General features: G+C 40.8%; 1 protein-coding gene across 6 annotated transcripts in view; it reads left to right on the top strand.

The window, feature by feature from the left end:
- The window catches only part of CEP85L (centrosomal protein 85 like), a 217013-nt gene that overhangs the window by 40350 nt on the left and 159381 nt on the right, over positions 1-17282 (top strand). For all 6 annotated transcript variants that reach the window (XM_032157756.2, XM_058435518.1, XM_032157774.3 and 3 more), the window contains one exon: positions 4323-4481. In XM_032157756.2, the coding sequence (XP_032013647.1) occupies positions 4323-4481 (159 nt within the window). The remainder of the gene's footprint in view (positions 1-4322; positions 4482-17282) is intronic.

The raw sequence follows: 17282 nt of genomic DNA, 5'->3' as shown, positions 1-17282 counted from the left end.
GCTCATGAGATTATGGTGGCTGACAAGTCCCAACATCTGTGAGGTGATTTGGCAAGCTGGAGACCTGGGATTGTTGATAGCATAGTTCCAGTCTGAAGGTTGGCAGGCTCAAGCCCCAGGAAGAGATCAGTTCAAGCTTGAAGGTAGGAAAAAGCCAGTGTACTAGTGTATTTAGTCAAAGGGGATCAGGCAAGAAGAATTCTCTTTTGCTTAGGGGATGGTTAGCTTTTTTGTTATGTTCAGGCCTTCAGCTGATTCAGTGAAGCCCACCCACATTATGGAGGGCAGTCTGCCTTATCCAGTCGACCAATTTGAATGTTGAGCTCATCCAAACACCTTCACGGAAGGTGAAGCAACTCAAGGAAATGATCTTCCAGATGACTGCGTATCTGGGCACCCTATGGTCTAGTCAAATTGTCATGTAAAATTAACCATCATACATATTTGACGTTGTCCAGGAGTTCCATACCATATGGATAAACTGAGATCATTTATTCTGGAAAAAGAAACCTAAAACACTTGTTGACATTTATTTGTCTTTGTAATCCTTGAAAAACCTCAGTAGTGCTTTCATGAATTGTCAGATTCTGGGCAGCCTGGCTTGCTGATATGTACTCTAGGATGAGCTCACTTTTCTTCCAAATAAAGGAATGAATTAACATGCTGGCTGGAGTTACTTATGAATCAGTTGAATTTTAGGGACTCTTTTCAGTTAGAATGATTTTTTACCCCATCTCAGGAGTCTGCAAACTGGCCCCCAGGTTACATCTGACTTGTCACCTGTTTTTGTAAATAAAGTTTTATTACAACATAGCCACATCCATTTTATTGTCTACAGCTGATTTAGACTACAGTGGCAGAATTGGCTAGTTGAGACGGAGATTGAGTGACCCACAAAACTGAAAATATTTGCAATCTGGCTCTTGACAGAAAAAGGTTTTATTGAACTGTTTTTCTGGCAATAGTTAATTATACAAGACTAATGATTGAAGGTTGTCCTAGCTTGTGATAATAACACCATAGCATTAATATATACAGTGGGCTTTCCTCCCCATTACTGCAGTGAGAGAGTGAGTGAGTGAAGAGAGAGAGTGAGAGAGAGAATGATTATTTCCTTTTAATCCACAAATGGTTTATTGGCCAAGACTTGTCAACAATAAATAGGGTGGAGGTGTGTTGTAGGCTTTAATGGAGCATGACTTTATACTGCTCAAAATAGTTATATTGCCTAAAAGCAAGGGTTTTAATTTTAGCCATTTTATGCAGCTTTTGTAAAAATTGTTACTAGGAATCTGAATTTATATACCTTGATCTATAGCCGGTTTCTAATCTCAGAATCAAATGTTGATGTAATCTGCAAATCAGTATACGTGATTTTCAGCATTTCCCCACATAAACTGGTAGAATGAATAATAATAATAACCAATGATGGAGTAAATGTTCCTGTAATGTATTTCTTCCTTTAGTAAAACATAGTCAGTGTTAGCATTTAGATATAGAGCTCCCTGAAAGCTTCTTCCATGTATGTAAATGTACAAACTCTTCTCTAGCTGTGGAATCATATTATGTATACAGCTACGTAAAATGCTTCTCTTCCATACACACTAAATATATTCTGGATGTTCTTCCATGTTAAAAAATAGGTTGATAAAATCATTTTTAGCACTTAAACATTATCAACTGATTAACAGTTTATATTTTGTTCATAGGCATTTACTTTAAGCAGTGCTGTCAGGAATGTCCTTAGACTCATATTTATTTGTAATTGCCTGATATTTCCTTAGGATAAATTCTCAGTAGAAGGTCATGTCTATGTTGAAATTTAGATACCACTTTCCAATTTGCCCTTTAGAAAGGTTGTACCAATTTGCAAGGCCACAAAAATATATGAACATTCCCCTCACTTGGTTGACACTAGTCTTTCTTTTGTCAATTTGATAGTTTTAAAAATCCAGAAAATTTATTGTCTTTTTCACTTCTCCCACTATTAGTGAGATTTGGCATCTTTTCTTATATTTATTTTTCATTTACATATAGTCCCAGCCTATTTATGCTATTTGCTGGGTATTCTTAAAAAGAAAAAAAAATTATCCAGCTAATAGGTTTGCACTTGTGAGACTAGGCTGGTTGCCATTTTTGGTAATAGTTTAGGCAGGACTTTGAGCTCATTTAGAGGGGATGTTACCTGATTGAAAAAAACATTTTGGTATAGATTATAGACCACAGATCAGAATTAGAATAGATCTGGTGACAGAACCCCTTCTTCTGGTGCTTTAATGTGAATGTTGAATCACTTGAATTGAAAAGTCTCATTCTGAGAGAAGTCTAGAATCTACAAAGCTTTAAGTGGTTGTTCTGGACCTCAAAGCTGGTAAAAGTGTCTCTTTGGCCACTATTTTTCAAATTTGATTTGTTAATTTAAATGTATAAGGCTTTTAAGGCTGCTTATATACTTTATACATCTATAAAGCCTAAATTTAATTGATAAATTGCATTTAAATAAATAAATGTGCATTAAATAAAATAATGTGACAATGTTTTATTAAAAGTGAATCATTAATGTTGAGCTTAGTATGATAGGAGTAGCTTTAGGTCTGGTTTTATTAGTTTGTTTATATGTTTTGATTTTAATATTAACATAGAGAATGACTATTCCTAAAAGTGTGGTTAAAAAAGACTGGTATAATTAATTTTATGCACGTTTGTTGTTTTGTTACCGTTATGTTTAAACTGCCAGAAGGCATTCCTTGCATGCCGGTTTCAATAGGGTATCAATGAATAATTCTGTAAAGCTATCTTGTGTCAAATAATGGTAAATACCCAGTGATGTCATTTGCTCTTTACTTAGAAGCAACTGCTATTTCAACTGTAAAACACATATGGGGACGTTGAATTATGTGATAAATCTTTTTAAGGCTGCTATACCGATATAGGAGCATTGAAATTATGTGGAAATAATGTTTTAAGTTGGCTGTTCAGATAATCTGTAATGTGCTTATTAATTTTTTAAGAACTGTCATTGAAATGAGAGCCTAAAATTCATGTAGGGGAACTTCTTAACTTTTATGAATAATTCTGTAAGCCCTGAATTGAGACTCACTGTATTAGGCATTAGTAAAGATTTGTGCTTCTACAGGTTTTATATAAAGTTGAACGAATTTAAAATTTCTCTTTCTAATTATAGTACAATAACATTTCTAGATGCTTATTTATTTATTTCTTCGTCTAACTTGTAACAAATAGTACAGATTGGCACTGGTCCATTGCTATCCTTTGAGGAGCACTGTACTAAATAAAATAAGTAATGGATAAAACAGAAAAAGTCAAATAAATAAAAATGAGTAAGTGAAAATAAACATTGAGAGAACATTGAAAAACCTTAAATTAGCTAAAAAGTATTTAAATTAAAAGGACAAATCGGGCTGGGCGCGGTGGCTCACACCTGTAATCCCGGCACTTTGGGAGGCCGAGGTGGGCGGATCACGAGGTCAGGAGATGGAGACCATCCTGGTTAAGACAGTGAAACTCCGTCTCTACTAAAAATACAAAAAATTAGCCGGGCGTGGTGGCGGGTACCTGTAGTCCCAGCTACTCCCGAGGCTGAGGCAGGAGAATGGCGTGAACCCAGGAGGCGGAGTTTACAGTGAGCAGAGATCGCACCACTGCACTCTATCCAGCCTGGGTGACAGAGTGAGACTCATCTCAAAAAACAAAAAAACAAACAAACAAACAAAAAGACAAATCAAGCTAGGAGTAGGAAAATGCTGTGCTATTAAACTGTTATTAAATAATAGGGAAATAATTCAAATAAAATAATGTAAAATTAAAAAATTTTAAGTGATGATTGTAGAAAAAATTTAGTAGATATATAGCAGAAAAAAATGGATTGTTTTCATATTCCATGTGGATATCCTATTTATATTATCATGCATTATTATTGAATTTTTCCTGAGCCCTGATTTTCAGCTGACACATGTATGTATAATCACAGATGCTTACCTATCAATTATTCTAGAGCAGAGTACTGACATTTGAAGATAAGTGGATAGTTTCAACATTTTTAATAACACAGCAGTACGTCTTTAAAAGTTTAATGCCCAGAAGCAGAAAACAGAGTTCTTCAGCTAGAGGAAGCTATGTAATCACACTTAATTGATACATGTGTGATATATACATTTATTTGGTTAATTTTTTTGATCATTTTAAATTATTTTGGGCAGAAAAGAACCTTTTATACCCTATGTGTATTTTCCACAAGGTAAAAAATAAATCATCTGCCTACTCAGATATATGTGTTAACTGTTACATATTTCCCTTTTTAGGCCCAGATTATTCATCAGCATGGCTACCTGCTAATGAATCATTGTGGCAGGCCACAACTGTTCCATCTAACCATCGAAATAACCATATCAGGAGACACAGTATAGCTTCTGACAGTGGAGACACTGGCATTGGAACTTCCTGTTCTGATAGCGTGGAAGGTGAGCTAAAATTCTTATTGTTTATATATGAGTCTTTGAAGAGTAGTTGTGGTACAAGAATATTCAGGGGATATGTTTTATTGTTTCATACTGAAAATTATAGTGTTTGAATATTTAATAATGTTCAGTGTTGCTGTATATCAAATAAAATTGTCTCTCTAGTCTACCGGGCACGGTGGCTCACGCCTGTAATCCCAGCACTTTGGGAGGCTGAGGTGGGCGGATCACGAGGTCAGGAGATCGAGACCATCTTGTCTAATACGATGAAACCCTGTCTCTACTAAAAATACAAAAAATTAGCTGGGTGTGGTGGCGGGCGCCTGTAGTCCCAGCTACTTGAGAGGCTGAGGCAGGAGAATGGCGTGAACCCAGGAGGCGGAGCTTGCAGTGAGCCGAGATCGTGCCACTGCACTCCCTTGGGGACAGAGTGAGACTCTGTCTCAAAAAAAAAAAAAATTGTCCCTCTAGTCATAAGAGTTTTTCCTTCGTCTTTTTAACTAAACTTCTTATTTTGAGATAATTATAGATTTATATGCAGTTTTAAGAAGTAATAGTGTTGTAACCAGGGTATTGACATTGATAGAGCTGAGATTCAGAACATTTCCAGATACCTCATGTTTCCCACATCCACTTCTCTCTGCCCCCTCTCCTTTATCTGTTAACTCTTGGAAGCCATTTACTCTCCATTTCTATAGTTTTGTCTTTCAAGAATACTTTATAAATGGAATCATGACAGTATGTAACCTTTTGAAATTGGCTTTTTTCTCTGGATTTTCGTCCAGTTGTTACATGTATCAACAGTCCATTCCTTTTTATTGATGAGTAGCATTCAGTAATGGTGGTATTGGAGAGAATACACTTTAACCATTTACCTATTGAAAAGCATTTGGGATGTTTTCAGTTTTTGACTATTATAAGTAAAGTTGCTATAAACATGGGGGTATAGGTTTTTCTGTGAACATATGTCTTCATTTCTTTCGGTGAGTAAGATGCCTAGGAGTGCAGTAGCTGGATTGTGTAGTAGCATATTTAGATTTTAAAGAAACTGTCACACAGTTTTCTAGAGTGACTGTACCATTTCCATCAGCAATGTATGTATAAGTGATCTAGTTTTCTTTTTATTCTTGCTACCACTTGGTGTAAAAAAATTTAGCCATTTTGATAGTATAGTGGTATTTCCTTGTGGTAGTGATGTCTCATTTTAAAAACTAGACTTTATTTTTTAGAGCAGTTTTTTTAGAGCAGCAGGAAAATTCATTGGGAGGTACAGAGATTTCCCATATATCTCTTGTCCCCACACATGCACAGCCTCCTCCAATGTCATTATCTCCTACTAGTGTAGTATATTTATTACAATTGATGAATCTACATGGACACACTGTTATCACCCAGTGTTCATGCATTAGGGTAGCAGTCCCCAACCTTTTTGGCACCAGGAACTGGTTTGGTGGAAGGTAGTTTTTCCACGGACCAGGGTGGGTTGGGGTGGATGGTTTTGGGATGATTCAAGTGCATTGCATTATATTTATCATTAGATTCTCATAAGGAGCGCACAACCTACATGCCTCGCATGTGCTGTGTGTTCGTGCTTCTATGAGAATTTAATGCTGCCTTTGATCTGACAGGAGGTGGTGCCCAGCTCCCCTCACTCACCTGCAAGCCGCTCACTCCTGCCGCGCAGCCGGGCTCTCAACAGGCCACTGACCGGTGCTGGTTTGTGGCCTGGGGTTTGGGGACCCCTGCATTAGGGTTCACTCTTGGTGTTGTATATTCTGTGGGTTTGGCTTTATTCACTTAGTAATATGCGTTTAAGTTTCTCCATGTCTTTTCATGGCTTGATGGCTCATTTGTTTTTAGTGCTGAGTAATATCCCATTGTCTGGATGTACCACAGTTTATCAACATTCACCTACTGAAGGACATCTTGGTTGTTTCCAGGTTTTGGCAATTATGAGGAAAGTTGCTGTAAACAGCCTTGTGTAGGTTTTTGTGTGAATGTCAGCTTTCAACTCTGTCAGCTGAAGAATGATGAGGTTCATAGATTTGGAAAGGAGAGCTTCATTTCTCACAAAGGTTTGCAGCTTGTATAGGCCATTCTGACAGGCTGGGAGGCATAGTCTCAGCAGAAATTGAGAGATAGGCATTTCCAGGCAGGGTGGGGTCGGGTGAGGTGAGGGTTTAAGGTAAGAACTTATGCTGATGATTGGCTAGGCATACAGCTATATTTAACAGGTTACAGAAGGAGCCATGAATATTCATGAAGGAGACCCACACACATGCGTTTTATGTTTACTCATATGTAACATACCTCCCATAATCACTTTGGGGTGGAGATTTAATACTTAAATGCATTGTAATTAAGTTCTATATGTAAAAGGTGAAATGTAGGGAAGAAGTCCATAAACTGTGCATCCTCAGGTGACTGGCCAGAACCAGTCCTTTCCAAAAGCCACTTATCAAGAAGAAAATCTTTGTGGCCTAAAATAGTTGTCATGTTGAAACTGTAAAAACAGGAGGGGGTGTGTTTAGATGACTTGAATGAAGGGGTGTTTTGGAGTTTTGTTTTCTCACACTGGCTTTTGAGAAAATCCAGTGATTAGAAAGGGGAAGAGGGTTGGAAGCAAATGGATCATGAACAGCTTACTGTCTTGCCATGGCTGCTAACTTAAAATTTTGGGGTCTTTTAACTAAAGGAGGGTCCAGTAGTCTGTTGGAAGGGTTAGGACTTTTATTTTGGTCTCCAACTCTCTTGCCTAAATACTTAGAAGCTCAATTGCTGGATCATGTGGTAAGAGTATATTTAGTTTTCTATATATTTAGTTTTGCATATTTAGTTTTGTAAAAAAACCACCAAATTGTCTTCCAAAGAGGCTGTACCATTTTGCATTCCAGCAATACATGAGGGTTCTGTTGCTCTACATCCTACTTAGCATTTGGTGTTGTCGGTGTTCTGGATTTTGCCTTTCTAATAAGTGTGTAGTATTTTGTTGTTTTAATTTGCATTTTCCTGATGATGTATGAGGTGGAACACCTTTTCATATGCTTGTTTGCTGCCTGTTTATCATCTTTGATGAGGTCTCTGTAAAGGTCTTTATAAAGCCCATTTCTTAATTGGGTTGTTAGTTTTCTTATTGTTGAGTTTAGAGTTCTTTGTATATTTGGATGACAGGCCTTTATCGAACATGTCTTTTGCAAATAAAGACATCCTTTGGTATTGTGTAGGCTTGGTTCCAGGACCCCGATACCAAAATCTGAGGATGCTCAAGTCCTTTATATACAATAGTGTAGTATTTACATATAATCTACACACTTACTTCTGTATACTTTAAATCATCTCTAGATTCCTTACAATACCTAATACAATGTAAGTGCTGTGTAAATAGTTGCTATACTATATTGTTTTTAAAGTTTGATTATTTTTATTGTTAATATTTTTGATCCATGGTTGGTTGAGTCTGCAGATGTGGAACCTGCAGATATGGAGGGCCTACTGTATTTTCTCATTCTGTGGCTTGTCTTATTCTCTTGGCATTGTCTTTTGCAGAGCAGATGCTTTCTATTTTAATGAAGTTAAGCTTTTCAGTTGTTTCTTTCACGGATTGTGCCGTTTTATCTAAAAAATCATTGCTATAACCATTGTCATCTAGGTTTTCTATTATGTTATTTTCTGGGAGTTTTATAGTTTTGTGTTTTACATTTAGGTTTGTGATCTATTTTGAGTTAAATTTTGTGAAGGATGTAAGGCATACCTTTTGTAGTTGTCTCACAATTCTTGGATATAATGCGTTTTTTTTTTTTTTTTTTATGGAGTCTTGCTCTGTCGCCCAGGCTAGAGTGTAATGGTGTGATCTTGGCTGACTGCAGCCTCTGCCTCCTTCTTCTTCTTCTTCTTCTTCTTTTTTTTTTTTTAAATAATTATGTTCCATTTTTACCAGCCTTTTATCTCTTTATTTTCAGTTTTAAGAGTTTCTGTTGACATATCTTCAAACTCAAGAGATTTCTGTGCCAAGTCCAGTCTACTAATGAGCCCATCAAAGGCATTCTTCATTTCTATTAGAGTATTTTTGATCTATAGCATTTCTTTTTGATTCTTGAAATTTTTATCCCTCGGCTTACATTATCCATCTGTTCTTGGAAGATGTCTACTTTTTCAATTAGAGCCTTTACCCTATTTATCATAGTTGTTTTAAATTCCTGGTCTAGTAATTCCAATATCCCTGCCGTGTTTGAGTCTAGTCCTGAAGCTTGCTCTATTTCTTCAAACTATTTTTTTTTTGCCTTACAGTATGCCTTGTACTTTTTATTTTTATTTTTTGAAAGCTGATCGTGATATACTGGGTAAAAGAAACTGGTGAGCAGACCTTTAGTAATGTGGTGGTAAGGTATGTGGGAAGGGGAAGTGTCCTATGATTTGGCCTCCGTCTTTTAGTGAGCCGGTGCCCCTGGGTTGTAACTTCACAGATGCTTCTCAGTTTTTTTCTGTTTTTACTAACTTGAGTGGGACAGGATGGCTACAGGGAGCTTTAGTTGGGTATTTCCCTTTAACCACCCGGAAGACTAGAATTGACTGGAGTTCGTTATTTCTCTTCCCCAAGGTAAGTTGGGCTCTGTTAAAACTACAAAGAGGTTAGACTCTGGTTAAATAGTTTCTCCTGAGGGCAGACCGTATTAAGAATAGAATGTTCTGGTGTATTTCAAAATGGCCCCTTTTATCTTCCCTTTTCCGGAGTCACGAGGGGATTTTTCTCTGATACTTACTGTGAGAACCAGGTCAAACTCCTGGAAGTAAAACTCGTAAAAGTCTGGTAGTCTCCCTATGACAGGGTCGTTTTGGAATTTTTAACTCTCAGACTTCTTCATACTCAGCCTCCAGCAATTAATACAATTCAAGTTTTCCCACCTGGGTCCTGTGTCCCACACAAGTTTCAAGCTCTAATAAGTGTATTCTATGCATTTGCCATGTTGCTGTCTTCTGTTTTGGGAGCAGCTGTTTGCAATGTGACCTCAGTTCTCTTTGGGATCTAAGAAGAGTTGTTGCTTTTTCACTTTGTTCAGCTTTTTACTTGTTAGATGATGACTTTCAAGCTTCTCACATGCTGGCCTGAAAACCAGGTCTTAATCACTGTAATGTTGACCAATTTTTCATATGCTTATTTTCCCACTTGGCTGTTTTCTTTTTTCTTCAATGAAATGTCTCTTCATGCCTTTTACCTGTGTTCTAATTGTATCGTTTCCTTTTTTTTTTGAGATGGAGTCTTGCTGTGTTGTCCAGGCAGGAGTGCGGTGGCGGGATTTTGACTCACTGTAACCTCTGCCTCCCAGGTTCAAGCGATTCTTCTGCCTCAGCCTCCTGAGTAGCTGGGATTACAGGCACCTGCCACCATGCCTGGCTAATTTTTGTATTTTTAGTAGAGATGGGGTTTCACCTTTTGGCCAGGTTGTTCTTGAACTCCTGGCCTCAAGTGATCCACCCACCTTGGCCTCTCAAAGTGCTGGGATTACAGGCATGAGCCACTGTGCCCAGAAGTTTTCTTCTTTACTGTTGAGTTTGAGAATTCTTTATATATTTTAGATACTACTCCTTTGTTTGATATGTTGTTTGCAAATATTTTCTTCCACTCTGTATCTTGTCTTTTTATCCTTTTGTAACACCCAAGGTTCTTTGCCTAGCCATGCCAAAGAATTGGTGTGGTGGCTGACTGCAACGAGTGACAGAGACTTGGACTGAGAGAGAGAGTGAGCTGTAGGTTTTATTGAGCAGAGTGAAAGTACAAAGCTTCCACAGTGTGGAGGGGGTCCCGAATGGGTTGCCATTGCTAGCTTGGGTGATTGCCTTTTAAACTCTTTAAGGTGGGAGATACCGGAGGCGGGAAGCATGTTACAGGAGTGAGAAACAAAGGCAGTAGATTATTTTGTTACATGCCTTAGATTTTGAGAAAATCCGAAATTGCGACTTATGCTTACCCGTTTTATGGCCGTGGAGCTGTACAGCAAGAAAAAGAGGATCTTATAGAACTTACGAACTGTGTTCATAAGGAATTGGGAGGATAGATAAGGTCTGCTCATCACAGAAAAATGGGCAGTTAATCTTTTCTTTAACTCTGGTTTTGGCGGGGGTGGGTGGGGTATACAGGAAAACTTACAGCTAAAATTCTTGCTGTTTATAGCTTTCTTGGGAAGAAAACACATAAGCAAATCCCGGTGTTAGGAATATTTTAAGCATATATCCTCAATATTATTTATCCAGAACTGAAGTAAGTCCTGATGCAGGAAATGAGTGAGTTTTACAGCTTTCTAAGCCCCTACTCGACCCAGGAAGCCCAGCTGGCATCACCTCTCAGTCCTCCCTCTAAACAGGACACCCCAACTACTGTTGGGAACTGGGCGATGACTGCTCTAGCTACTTCCTGCTGGTTAGGGGCAAAGATGGGGCCCTGCTGTTGTATTGTCCTCCGGGGGGAACTTCCTAGGCCAGTCAAGAGACCAGTGGGTTGATCCTGGGGTCCTCGGTAGAAGCTGTGAGTTAAATTCATTTGAGGTTCCATTTGTAAGGCCATTTGTAGCTTGACGGCCTTGATCCTGGAGGAAATAAATTTGACAAGGAGATTAAAAATACAGGGATCGAAGGCGAGTAATAGCAAGATGGCTGTTACAGGGCCTAGAAAGGGGAGAAGCCAAGGTACTCGTTGGTTAAATATACTCCAGGGTCCTGAGAGTTGGAGCTCTTTCTTTCTACGTTCTATTCATTCCCTTAGCTCCTGGACCTTTTCGGCAATAATTCCTGGCTGGTTGACGAAGTAGCAACATCCTTATCCTAAGAAGAGGCAGGTTCTTCCTCTTTTAGCTGTTAGTAAGTCTAGGGCCCTTCGTTTTTGGAGGGCCACCCCAGTCAGAGAATTAAGCTGGCTTTGTAGGGTCATCTGGGAGTTGGCACCCCATTCCATATCATCATTTAATTCTTGTGATATTTTGTAATAGAATTGGGTGAATGAGGTTATATCTCCAATTCCTGTCCCAAGCCCACCCAGTATTCTGGCTCCTACCATAAAAGGGAGAATAGGAGCTCGTGCGTGGCGGGACTGGGGTATAAGGAGACTTTCCAACTCTTGTTCGGTATAAATGGACATGGGGGTGCTAGAAATGAAAGCATAACTCTTTTGGGGTACCATTTAGACATCGATAAGCTGTGTTAGCACGGATGAAAAAGATGTCTGGAGTTAGACAGGTGAAACCTGAGGTCACTGGTATCCAGGATTGACACTGGGAGATGTTTCTATTGGGAGTCATGCTAAAATTTATACATGTGAGATTTGAGGCCTGTGTGGCTGGCAGATTGGTGACTGGGGAGCCAATTATCCTGGTGGTGTTTAGGGCTGAGGTGGATAGGTTCCAATGTCCTGGGACAGGGACTACTGGGACAAGTGGTTGGAAACGCAAGGGAACACACATCCAGTAGTTAGTTGGATTGTTAGGAGAGGCCTCCTGCATTCCTGTGAGTGTGGTGTTAAATAGACTCCATGAGAGTCAAGAGTCTTTTGTAACCTGGAAATGTCTAGTTTCTTATATGGACTTGGAGTGTTAGATGATTGGATCAAGTTTTTAATTACTTGCTAGACATGTTGTTTTTTGGCTTTATCCTGGATACCTCCCTCATCAGTTATACCCACATGGGTGTAATATGTCCAACATTGGGTAGTCCTTATGGCATCAGGACAGTTGGACTGGGTCATTTGTCCTTGGTGATATGTATGGCCATTGTGGGAGCAGAGAGAAGCAGGACTATAACATTCCTTTCTCATATAGGTGTGGGTAGTAAAGCCTGATTTAGTTTTAAACAACATCCTTTCGAAGTAGACTACATCAGTGTTTCTGGGAAGGGGAGGAGAGTATGCACTAGAGAAGCAAGTGCAGTTGGGGAGGGATGAAGAGGTGGCAGAAAGAATACTTAGGAGAGTTAAAAGAAGCTTAGGAGATCCTTATAAAGGGAGTCATGGTGCTCTGTAGGTGGAGTGGTTGTGGAAAGGAGGATGGAAGAAGGAGTAAATTGTTAAAAGGAAGGACGATAGAAAAAAGGTTGATGTGATCAGGATTTTTGTCCCGGCAGGAGCTACAGTATACAATCCTACTGCAAAGAGTATGGTTAGTATGGTTAGTATACTGTTTAATATGATGAAACAGCATAAGGATTCCATTAAAGAGAGCAAGGAGAGATGTCAAAGATCATATAGGTTTTCTGCTTATCCTCTTTTAGGTAGAGATAAGTTTTTCTTCTTTAGGATTAACTGTAGGAGTCTTTTTAGCCTGGGATGCTTCCTTCCAAAATAGGAGAAGCAGGGCCTCAAGTGGCTCACCGGTGTGTCGAGGCTGGTCCGGCTGATCTTGAGACTCCTGAGCTGATAGTCCTGTAAGTTCCTCAGGGAGTGTCCAAGGTTTAACTCGGGTGTGGTGAATCCAGGATTCCACTCCTGCCACCTTAACTGCAGTGGGGATAGAGAGGATTACTGAGTATGGTCCCTCCCACAAGGGATCCATAGATGGGAAGGTAGAGGGGAGGGACTTGACCAATACTAGATCTTCTGGTTGGAACAGCTCTATTCCTTTTTTCCTGTCACACCCTTTGGGTTAAGTTTTAAGGTTTTGTTGATACTTTGCTAGAGAAGTTATATCTTTGACCAAATTGGCCGTTTCCTGATTAAGTAGGAAGTCATTTGTGAGAAAAGGCCATCCATAAAGCATTTCATATGGACTGAGCCCCATTTGATTTCGGATCAAATTTCCAGGGGAATTTCGGATTCTTAACAAGGCCATGGGCAAGAGAGTGGCCATGGGAGATACTTTCTCATATGCCTCTTTAGTGTTTCATTTGCCTTTTCGACTTTCCCCGAGGATTGTGGCCTCTAGGCACAGTGAAGGTGATATTGTATTCCTAGTGCCTTGGAAATTCCTTGAGTTATTGTAGCTTTAAAAGCTGGCCCATTGTTGCTCTGTAAGCTTTGGGCAAAGTCCGAATCTAGGAATTATTTCGTGAAGTAAGATTTTAACTACTACTTGGGCCTTCTCTGTTGTGCAGGGGAAGGCTTCCACCCAATTTGTAAAGGTATCAACATAGACCAACAAGTATTGAAATCCCCTTGACTTAGGCATGTGGGTGAAGTTTAACTGCCAGTCCTCTCCAGGATAGTGCCCTATTCTTCGTTCCCCCAGAGGGGCCTTATGATGGACCAAGGGATTTTTTTTTTGGCACATCTCGCAGGCCTTGACTACCTGCCGGATGGTTTTAAGAAGGTTTGGCCCTGTAAATAGTGATTTGGCTACCTTACGGGTACTTTCAATACCTGTATGAAAGGTTTGGTGGAGGGTCTTAAGTATTTTCCACTGGCTGGCTTCAGGTATGAGCACCTTTCCCTCTTCTGTCGGTAACCACCCCGAGGGGAGAAAACTATGCCCCCATAAGAGTCCCCATTCTGTTTCGGTTGTGGAATACTGGGGCTTAACCTCCTGGAGGGGGTTGCTCCATACTAAGGGTCCTTCCATGGGCATTTCTAAAGGGCAGTGCTGCTTAGCAGCAGTTTTGGCCTCAGCATCTGCTTGGCGGTTTCCTTCTGCTGCTTCTCCTTCATCTTTTTGATGACCCCGGCAGTGTAAGACTGCTGCCTCCTTGGGTTTCTGTACTGCATGCAGGAATTTCATGATTTCCTTGTGGTACTTAATGGGTGTCCCCTGAGAGGTTATAAACTCCCTCTCTTTCCATATTGCAGCATGGGCATATAGAACTAGATAAGCATAGCTGCTATCTGTATACACATTTATTCTTTTTCCTTCTCCCAGTTCTAAGGCCACTAGTTCCACTAACTAAGTGCCACTAGTTCTGCTAACTGGGTGCTGGTCCCTGGGGGAAGAGGCTTACTCTCAAGTACTGTTGCATTGCTAACTATGGCATAGCTTGCCCTTTGTACCTAAATGAACTTCTATCAGTATACAGGTTAAGGTCAGGGTTAGTTAAGGGGACTTCTAAGAGATCCTCCTGGGCAGCATAAGTCTGGGCAATAATTTGGTGGCGGTTATGCTCAATTGGCTCCCCATCCTCTGGGAGAAAAGTGGCAGAGTTGAGGGCTGCACATGTGCATATTTGAAACACTGGTCCTTCAAGGATTAGTGCCTGGTGTTTGAGTAGGTGGTTATCTGAGAGCCACAAACTTCCTTTAGCATTTAATATACCACTTACATCATGAGTAGTCCAGACAGTGAGATCCTTTCCTTGTATTATTTTGATAGTCTCTGATACTAAGATGGCCACTGCTGCAACCACCCATAAACAGTGAGGCCAGCCTTTTGCTACTACATTAGTTTCCTTACTTAGGTATGCCCCTGGCTGTAGGGCTATCCCACGTGTCTGAGTAAGAACTCCAAGAGCTATTCCTGCTCTCTCTGTGACATATAAAGATAAATTTTGTTCCGTGGGAAGGCTTAGGGCTGGAGCTTGTACTAGGGTCTGTTTTAAAGTTTTGAAGGCTGTTTCCGCCTCTGATTCCCATTCTACTAGATGAGTATTTGCCCTCTGGGTCTCCTTTATCAGAATATAGAGTGGCTTGGCCATCTCACTGTATCCAGGGATTCACAGTCGGCAAAAGCCGGCGATTCCAAGGAATCCCCGCAACTGTTTCAATGTCTTAGGGTGAGGATAAGCCAGTATAGGCTCAATTTGTTCTTTGCTGAGGGCCTTAGTTCTTTTGGCTAGGATTAGGCCTAGATATTTAACTTGTTGTAGGCAGAGCTGGGCCTCTGACTTAAATACCTTGTACCCTCGATTAGCTAGAAAATTCAAGAGATCTAGAGTAGTCTGACATGAGGCTTCCAAACTGGTAGCCAAAAGTAAGTCATCTGCATATTGGAGGACTAGAGTGCCTGGACTTGAGAATTGGCCTAGGTCTTGGGCCAGTGCCTGACCAAACAGATGAAGGCTATCCCTAAACCCTTGGGGCAGGACCGTCCATGAAAGTCGGGACGTGTGGTCTGTAGGATCCTCAAAGGCAAAGAAGAACTGGGAGTCAGTGTGCTGGGGAATGCAGGAGAAGGCATCCTTGAGGTCCAGAACAGTGAACCGTCCTGCTTCCTCTGGTATCTGAGAGAGCAGGGTATAGGGGTTGGGTACAGCAGCATATAAAGGAATTACTGCCTCATTGATGATTCTGAGGTCTTGCACTGGTCTCCACTGACCATTTGGTTTTTGTACTCATAGGATTGGGGTGTTGCAGGGACTGTCGCATTTTCTCACTAAGCCTTGAGCTTTTAAATGCCTGATAACATCCTCTGGTCCTTTATGAGCTTCAGGCCATAGGGGATATTGCCTTTGATAAGGAAAAGTGGTGGGGTCTTTTAGCCTAATTTGAACTTGACGGGCATTTTTTGCCCTACCAAATTGTCCTTTCGTTGCCCAGACTTCAGGGTTGATTCCCTCCTCAAGTAAGGGACAACAAATGGGTAATTTGTCCCCCGTATTCACGTAGATAGTAGCTCCAGCTTTGGATAATATGTCCCTCCTTAATAAGGGTGTGGGACTTTCGGGCATGATAAGAAAGACATGAAAAGAGCAAGGTCTCCCAGTTGCAGCTGAGGAGGTAGGAGAAATACCTGGTTACAGGCTGTCCTGGGATTCCTCGGATGGTAGTGGATCTTGAGGATAACCGTCCAGGGCAGGAGATTAACACTGAGAAGGCCGTGCTGGTGTCCAGGAGGAAATCGATTTCCTGGTCCTTAATGGTTGAGCTTACCCGGGGCTCTGTGAGGGTGATATGAACTGGCGCTTGCCCCAGGCACCCTCAGTCCTCTTGCCGAATCATCTGGCTGGGGGCTTCTGGCCCCGAGAGCCTTCATCATCTGGGGCAGCATGCCTTCCAGTGATTTCCTTGGCATATTGGACATGGGCGAGGGAGCGGTTTGTTTTTTGTTGGACAATCTTTTTTAAAGTGTCTTTGCAAACCACAGTGATAACAAGCCCTAACAGGTGACTGTCCTGTTGCATTTTTTGTCCTTTCTGAACCTCCAATGTTTGCTTGTCTGAGGGCCATGACCAAGGCTGCCGTCTTTCTCTTATCTCGCTTTTCCCTTTTGGCCTGTTCCTCTCGGTCTATTTTATAGAACATCAAGGTCACCAGGTTTAATAATGCCTCCAAACTTTGTTCTGGGCCTAAGGCAGAATTTTGGAGTTTTCTCCCAATATCAGCCGCTGATTGGGTGATAAATTTATCCTTTAGAATAAGTTGGCCTTCCAGGGAATCCGGAGTTAGGGAGGTATACTTTCTTAGAGCCTCCCATACCCTTTCTAGAAAAGCTGAGGGGTTTTCTTCTTTTCCCTGTGTAACTGTGGATAGCATTGAGTAGTTCATAGGCTTCTTCCTACTTATTCTTAACCCTTCCAAGATACAAGTTAGCAAATGCCTGCAGCTCTAATCTCCATGATCTGAGTCGGTATCCCAGTGAGGGTCTACAGTGGAGACCTCCTGTTGCCCTGTGGGGGAATTTTTCCTTCTCCTCTGGGGCCATTCGATCTGTTTACCTGGCTGAGATACCATAAATCCCTAAATTGCTGGGCTGCCGCCAAAGCTGCCTCCTTTTCAGTAGGACTTAAGGTCTGATCAAGGAGCAACATGATGTCCCTCCGTGCTAGATCAAAGGACTGCCCTAACCCTTGTAAGACATCTATGTAGTTATTGGGATCATCTGAGAATTTCCCTGTATCTGTCTTTATTTGTTTTAAATCTGAGAGTGAGAAAGAGACATGCACACGGGTGGGCCTAAATTC

This window comes from Hylobates moloch, unplaced genomic scaffold (assembly GCF_009828535.3).
Source record: "Hylobates moloch isolate HMO894 unplaced genomic scaffold, HMol_V3 SCAFFOLD_2, whole genome shotgun sequence".
Classification (NCBI taxonomy): Eukaryota; Metazoa; Chordata; class Mammalia; order Primates; family Hylobatidae; genus Hylobates; species Hylobates moloch.
The sequence above is the reverse complement of the archived record's forward strand: the minus strand, read 5'-3'. Positions and strand labels throughout refer to the sequence as shown.